The sequence below is a fragment of the Ahaetulla prasina genome, chromosome 2, assembly GCF_028640845.1.
Source record: "Ahaetulla prasina isolate Xishuangbanna chromosome 2, ASM2864084v1, whole genome shotgun sequence".
Taxonomy (NCBI): domain Eukaryota; kingdom Metazoa; phylum Chordata; class Lepidosauria; order Squamata; family Colubridae; genus Ahaetulla; species Ahaetulla prasina.
The window spans coordinates 128,452,114-128,460,552 of record NC_080540.1 but is presented as its reverse complement, the minus strand read 5'-3'; the positions used below and the strand labels follow the sequence as shown (position 1 = coordinate 128,460,552).

Sequence of the window (8,439 nt, the reverse complement as noted above, 5' to 3'; positions counted from 1 at the left end):
GAGCAGAGAGTAAGAACACTTCAAAAAATTACTAGTCAAGACAGTAGATCCTGAAAGGCAGCCACAGGACTTTGTGATACATATATATCATCATGGCACTTTTGTGAAGATACTTGTCAATCAAAGATTTGCAAGGAACAGCAGTACAGTGAAAGGGAAATGGCAAGCTTTAACCAATTTTGGGAGCAAGTGGGATACGGATTAAGCATTAAAATTAATATACTTTGGATGCAAAGAAATGATTACCAAAACTATCTTTAATGAAAAGTAGATAAACAGTGTCAACTGGGACACATTGTTCAGTTTCATCAAAGGAACAGTCTACTATTTACAAATTAGCAACAATAATTATAGAAAAATATTCTCAATCAAAGGCTGTAATAAATTACCACTTAGAGCACAGTAAGATATTGGAATGCTTTGTTGCTCAGGGCAAAACAATGAGTCAGAATTCTAAATTAATCGTGCTATATAGCTACAGTGTGTTCTCGGGGAAGATACCTCCAGCTTCAATACTTCTAATTGAGGGTTAAAAATACATACACACAAAATCATACATATACTCCTCATAGAATTTAAACTCATTTATTCAAACTCATTATTTATACCAAAAATATTTTTTACACTTCTCATTTTGTCACTAGAGAATCTGATTACCTTCCTTTCCTTTTAGAAAGGAGTTATACTTCAAGTGTTCTTTTAAAGAAATCCCAGGTTGCTGTGTTATCAGCCCAATGTAAATATTGGAAATGTACCCGCATTTCTTACTGAGGACAAGGTGCCTTTAAAAGCAATGTTCTTGGTCAAAAAGTATTTGACCCTAGTGACGTACGGAGATTGTGAATGTAAAACAAGAATTTGCATATAAAAATGCCCCTTGTACAAAAAGATGGGGTTTATTTCACAGTACAATTCCTAGTACCATAAAAAGGCACTAAGGCAGGGAGGGCTGCCACAAGGTCCAAGCACCATATTGTGCCAAAAGGCACTAGGAAAGGAACCCCAAACCAGGATTTGCATAAAAAGGAGAGATTTCAAGTAGGAAAACAGAGACTGGCAGATAGTCAATGGAAACAGTTCAACAGGATGTCCGTAACTAATACAGTCTTTGAAAGTCATTGTCTGGCTGGCCTCCACACAAATGCCCAGTCAGCCCCACAGATGAAGGATGTCTTTGGATTCTTTGCCACTTCTTCAAAAGAAACTTGATCTCGAAGGCTGAGCTCATGTCTGGAAAGGATCTCAGGAAGAAAGCTTTACGGAGACTGCCGTCTGATGCAAGGCACATAAGTGGGAAATGTTCTGATAACAACCCCTGATTTATACTCGTAACTCTCCAGGTAATGGTTAATTAATGTTTAAGATTGCCATAGAGTTACGCCTAGTTATGTTTTACCTCACAAAAGATGGCAGGGACTACCCACTTGCTCAACTTCAGCACTTGGTGCATGCTGTCTCATGAATGATACTTAAAAATTCCAAATAGTAAACTGGAAATGAAGATGTTCTGCTTTATACAGGCATAGCTGCCTCTGTCCTTGTTCCTCAAAATCCTTTCTACTAAATCCATTTAATGCTTCATTGGTGCAAGGTCTGGTCCAAGTCATACTTCTCACAAAACTTGGTTGTGAAAGGCAAGCAGGTTAGATACTCAGTCCAGTGCCAATTAATGGGATACACATACAGCCAGACCACAAGAGATGCAAACAAACCAACAAAGATCAGTAGTGAGACAATGATCATCACCCGTTTGCGATATTTGTCTGCAGTACCAAAAGTGATATAGGGTAGGAAGGCAAAAGAAAGTAATAGGCCACTGAGGAAACCAAATATATGTGCAATATTGTCAATCCATGGCAGAAGGCCACAGGCAAAGAGAAAAAGGACAATCCCAGAAAGATTAAAAAAAGCCTTCCAGGGGTTCTCTAGGACCTGCCAGCTTTGAAACAGCTCCACAAAAAGGCAGGCTAACAAGCCAAACTGGGATCCTGCTGGGCCCACCTAGGATAGAAGGAAATAAATAAATTAATTATAGCAGGATACGTTGATGAACAAAGAGACATTCCTCCCCACACCCCACATACACACAAGCTAGCAGGTATTCTAGCTCCAAAGTTTTGACAATTAGGATAGCTTAGAGTATTCCTCAGAAATTTGCCAAAAATTCTTATCCTACTACTGCTTCTGTCAGAACCATAACATAGTATATTTATTAAGGGGCATCAGCACACTTCAGATCTTGAACAATCAATCTTTTCCTGAGATAATTCTCTGATCTAGAAGAAGTCATCAAGGCAAACAGTTTTTAATATCAATATTCCTCTGAAATTGTAGTTCAAATCTATCCATAATAGAGAGCCAGTTGTGATAGATTTCGGTATTTGGTAAGTAGGAGTTAATATAACATACATTATATTGGTCAGGAAACAGGCTATTGATAAATGAATCAATGGCTTGATTCAAAATAAAAAGAGATCTAAAATACAATTGTAAAAATACCAGAGGGCTGGGAAGCATGTAACTTTTTTAAAAAATTCATTTCATCCATGCAAAAACTAAAGTGTTTAATCATAAACAGATGAATGAAATGGTCAAGCTGAATTTTATTTCACTTGTTTATTTCACTTTGCAGTCTTCAGTTCATCCCATTGCCACATAAGTTTGCAATTTTAAAGGCTATGTAAATTCAGAAACATTTTTATTTATTTATTTTATCATTTTTGTATATCCACCATCTCACATGAAAGTAACTCTGAGAAGTATACAACACTTAATTTAAAACAATTTTATATGTTTTAATTAATGCTTTTAATAGAATAATATCTTTATTTACACTACTTCTAAGTTAGCTGCCAATTGCAAGCAAACTTCTGTTGCATTCTGTATGTAGGTAACACTTTTACATTAAAATATGAATTGCTCAATATAAACAAGTATTCTTGTGAATAACTATTTTTTCTTTCTGTAGTGAAAATGATGATATTCACATTCAAACGTAAGTAGAAAAAGGATTGCTCAGAATTCAGTTTATGTGAATATATTCCTGATTAAATGAATGTAGTCTTTGTCTAGATCTTGTGAAGGATGTGAAGCACTATGTATTTATGGAATTCATGGGCTGCCCTAATTTGTCACAATTCTGGCTGGCTCACCAAATACAAATACAAAAAATACAAAATACAAATGCAAAAAGAAAAGAAAAAAATAGTTTATAAGCAAGGTACTGCTAGAAAAAGAAACTAAAACAAAGACGCTGAAAACCATTCAAAACATCATACTTGCCTCCTCTATCCCAGAGCCTGGGGACTCAGCCAGGTTTTAAGGCCTCATTTAAATAGGGCCATAATAGGGAGTCATAAAATGGTGTTTCAGAAGACAGATGCCATGGCAGAAAAGGGTCCTGTAAGATGGCACTACTTAATTGCTGGGCCCTGGAGCTTGCCAACTTTGTCAGAACATATAAGACGGGCAAAATTAATGGTTCAACAAACAAACAAACAAACAAACAAACAAACAACCAGAATTAGCTGCTCAGCTATAACAGGGTGTTCATTTTATTTCAAACTGTTCTCAGTTTCTAAGAAAACAAGCACACACACAAACATTAATGAAACATTAGAAAGAAATTATATTAAAGGGCTTAGGTCTTTGTCCATTTGTAGGACTAAAGAAAATCTGGGTTTGAAATGGGCTAGATATACTTGAAGATTCTACAGAAAATAAGTCCCCCAATGATCTCCCCAGTGCATAAGTACGTGGGCAAGCCAATGGTTCAAAATGTTGACAACTCCTCCGTTTTAAGTTTCCCTTAGAGCAGAGGGGGAGAACGGCCCCTTTATGATTTATGGAATCAACTCCCAGAATTGAAGTTCCAGCTGGCTCAGTAATTCTGGGAGTTGAAATCCACAAGTCATAAAGGGGCCATAGTTTCCCATCCCTGCCTTAGAGCATAATTATCCTCTCCTTCCTGGTGCACACATGTACACACCACTGATACACAGGGAGAACAGTATATGTGCATATACTATATCATCTGAAAAAACAGATATGCGCTTGCTGCTCTGATTAGGGTCTCAAATACATATACACAGGACACACACCTACCTTGATTAGACCCACACAAACAGCAACACATGCACATATTCTGATTAGTACACATGTATACACAAACAGGTGCAAGATATTACAGTACAGTATTCAAAGTACATGCCTCTTATGACCAATCCAGTAAAAGATTTGGAAAGAATTCCAAAAGCCGTGCACTGCATATTTTCTCTACCTTGCTTTAAAGGCACCGAACATGTTTGTTCAGTATGAATGTTTCCTTTGCCTGTGAGTTTTTGCAGCATTTAAAATTCTAGAAAAGGACATTCACCGAACAAGATAAAAGAACCAGAACATAAACACAAGAATGGTTAATATCTGAATGGATGGGGAATAACCACTTTCATTTTATTAACAAGAAAACAAAATGGGTATGTCAACTGGAGTTGAATTTGATCCAAGAGGCATTTTCCTTTCAAGAAAAAGTGTAGTTCTTAACTCTGTACCAGAAATTCCAGCCATATTGCACAGTGATTAAGAATACGACATTTTACTTGATTATGGGAAAGGCTGATAAAGAGGCTTATAGGTTTGTAGAACACAGAAAAATCACTGGAACTACTCTTGCAGAAAGTATTATAGGTAGTCCTTGACTTATAACCACAATTGAGCCCAGCTTTTTTGTTGATAAGTGAGACAGTTGTTAAGTGAGTTTTGCTCCATTCTATAGCCTTTGTTGCCACAGTTGTTAAGTGAATCACTACAGTTGTTAAGTTAGTAACCTTCTTATTAAGTGAAGCTTCGAAAAGCTTCAGCTGGTATTGAATGTGGCTATGCAAACAATTTTAGGTGCCCAAAGAAGGGTTGCATGTAACACTTTTGCTCTGTGAACTGCATTGGGTGCTAGTTTGGTTCCAAGTCCAATTCAAGGTGTTGGTTGTGACCTATAAAGCGCTACAGAACTATCTTCATTGCATTACATTGGCTCACCCCACCTGGTCAGGCAGGGTAGATACGTTGCAAACTCTGTCAGTTAAAGAACTCCAACTGGCGGACTCTAGAAAGAGAGCCTCCTCTGCTGTTGCCCCTCCCTCTGGAATATTCACCCTCGCTCAAAGGTGAGGCAGGCCCCCCACTCTCCTGGCCTTCTGAAAAGCTGTTAAAATAATTTAACAGAGGAGCATGCACCTGTAGGCTGGCTGGTCCTCGAAAGCCCTCCCTTCACCTTTTAACTAATTTTAACAATGTTTAATCATCCTTGCCTCCTTTTAAATTTCTAAACTTTTAATTTGTATCTTCCTGTTTTTATATTTTAAGATAATTTTCTATTTTATTGTGCACTGCCCAGAGTTCCTCTCTGATGGATATGGGCAGTTCAAAAATGTGAAAAACAATGAATAAATAAATAAAATTGGGATTAAAATCTAATAAAAATAAATTGACATGCCCTAATGAATTAGAAAACTAAAAGATAAACACTGTTCTCTTGTGGATAAGAGACAGAGTATCAGTTGAAGGATTTCTACCTTAAATTATGCCAATTTTCAAATAAATGAAGATGGGACATCATCATCATTTTTCAGTTTAAAAGATGGGGATGTTGTCATGATGCTACAGTATCACTGCAGGTGCGATACACAGGGGTTATCCATGAGTTGGCACTTTGCTGCCTCATGTTCCCAACAAAGCAGCACCTGAGAAGCGGCTGATGCTGTTGAAGGGATTAGAGAAATGATCTTCTTTACAGCCTGTTAGAACTTCAGATTAGCCAACAATCTCTTACATCTGTCAAAAGGCATGGGTACTATCATCTGAGAAACAAAAACAGACCCAACACGTGCCAGCCTGGCACATGGAGATAGAAAACTACTTCTAGGAGAACTTTATCTTGTTTCAATTCTGCCTCACATAGAGAGTAAGGCAGATCACCCATCTCCATAGATCTGGTGGCTCAGACTGCTAAAACAGTCTGTTATTAACACAGCTGCTTGCAATTACTGCAGGTTCAAGTTCCATCAGGCCCAAGGTTGACTCAGCCTTCCATCCTTTATAAGGTAGGTAAAATGAGGACCCAGATTGTTGGGGGCAATAAGTTGACTTTGTATATAATATACAAATGGATGAAGACTATTGCTAACATAGTGTAAGCCGCCCTGAGTCTTCGGAGAAGGGTGGGATATAAATGCAAATAAAAAAATAAAAAAATAAAAGAAAACCTGTCTATCTGTGCAAAATATTTCTTACTGCCTTCTCACTGTAACAACTGCACCTTTTTCAGGATCAGAAAGCAAAAGTAGCTACTTTATTGAGTTACCATGATCCTAAAAACAAAGGTGGCTTCTTCAATGAGTTGCCAACAGGTGCTGCCTTCGTACTGTAAAGCATCTTTTCAGTCAAATCTGAAGCGCTGCACAGCCCCAGAATTTGATTTACTTAATAGAAAACATCATTTAATTAATCTTTTATACTTCAGTTTCAAGTCCATAGATTCTTCCCAGTTATCAACAGGCACTACAATTTATAATGAGAGCCATTTCCTTAATACAAATCTTCTAATGATTCTGATGGGAGTTTGGCAAATATTCTTCACTGCAAAGCAAATTTTCATTTTTAAATTAAGAATGATGATGAAATGGAGGTGTCATGGGTGCTATTCTACCATACCTGATACTATATATAGTCCTGTGATGGTGAACCTATGGCAGGCATGCCAGGTGGCACGCAGCGCCCTCTGTGCGCACACGAGCTGTCGCCCCAGTTCAGCTCCACTGCGCATGCGCGTATGTCTCCTGCCGGCCAGCTGGTCTTTGGGTCTCTAACTGGGGAGCATGTGCATGCATGGGGCACGTGCGGGGGCTACACACGTATGCACAGGGGGAGGGACACATGCGCAGGGACCACACACGGATTGCATTTTGGGTGTGTGTGCATGCGTGCACATGGGTGCATGCTTTTGACACTTGGTCCGGAAAATCACTGATATAGTCTATCATCTTTTGCCTCCAAACAACAAAATCATTTAGCACTTTAGCCTGTTTTTTTCTGAATTACACCCTCCACCCTTTGTTATGCTAGTTTTCATTTTAAACGAATTCTGACAATTTTGCCTGAAAAATGAGACTTTCCAACTGTTTACAAACAATGACCATTTGAGACTTCTGTTTTTGCTCTGCCCTCAGATTACCTCTGTGTGTGTGTGCGTGTGTGTGCCTGAGAGGGCATCACCAGAGCAGGTGCATCTGTGTGTTTACCCAGGCCAACACTGCACTGGATTGGAAAGGCTGCTGAGCCTCCCTCATTTCTGTGGTGCCTGTGGTTTGAAATGTATAAAGACCAAAGGGTCTCCGTTACAGGCTTTCAACTAGTATGTAAGAGTAGGCGTCCACTGGTCTGAAAACTATGCATCACATCTTGTATACTGTTTTGTTGCTTAGGCTACTAGGAAGGGAAGTGGAAAACCCAAGGGAAGGTTGTTTCCATCTGCTGGTACAGCCTTTCAGCAAACCTTCCACTCTTCTCCACTCCCTTTCAAATCAGCAGTCAAAGAAGCTGAATCAGCACTTCTTTTTGTTGCCATATGTCAGCAGTGACATCATCAAAATACCCTCCGGCTTCCCAGCCTGCGCTGGGCCAGAAATCAGATGGCAGCTGGCCAGGCCAGCTGACTCACCAGCCACGTGCCAAGAACAAGGAGGAAGCAGAGGGGTGAGACAAAGGGAAGATTGCTCCTGTGGTCAAGAGAATTGCTTTGTGCTCCTTCTGAAAACTTTCCCTAATTAATTCATTTCTCAGTAACACTTTCAAAGAGGTCCAGGGGTTTGCAGATTAGAAAAACGAAGGGACTCCAATTGACAGAAGAACAATATAAAAATGTAAATAGAGCACTCTCCCAGAACTGGAACTGGAGATCACATCTGAATGATCCCCATGTTTTAAGTGCAAACAGATTCCTGCCCACCCAAAACTAACCGATTACACTGTTTTCCCCTCATATATTAGCTTTCTATATGCAGATTTGCATCAAGGAGTACTTAAACATTTGGGCCTTTTTAAAGACTGAAACCATATTATCTTAGATCTCATCTGTCATATTAATTTACTGAACCTATTAGAACTTGCTATATGTGTGATTCACAGCTAGCTTTCCTATTTGTGTGATTTCTGTCTGTGATGACCCGGGCGTGACACAAAGGCAACACTGCTAGAGAATAAGTACAAGTCCCTTTATTAGCTCCAAACTTTGCCCCCAACGTCCCTTTACTCTTTGGTCTGGAGAAAAACTCTCTCACAAACCTGTAAGCAGACAAAACTTCCAACTATACATCCAACAGGGCAAGATAAAGTAATTAATTATTTTTAAATAGTGATTTTATTGTAGTGTATTGTACTATTTTT

General features: G+C 38.8%; 1 protein-coding gene across 1 annotated transcript in view; it reads right to left on the bottom strand.

Annotated features, from left to right (window-relative positions):
- Positions 1-13: 13 nt before the first annotated feature.
- Positions 14-8,439, bottom strand: part of RHBDF2 (rhomboid 5 homolog 2) — a 93,141-nt gene continuing 84,715 nt past the window's right edge. The window contains exon 18 of the mRNA XM_058168926.1: positions 14-2,001. Coding sequence (XP_058024909.1) covers positions 1,579-2,001 — 423 coding nt within the window. The 3' untranslated portion in view covers positions 14-1,578. The remainder of the gene's footprint in view (positions 2,002-8,439) is intronic.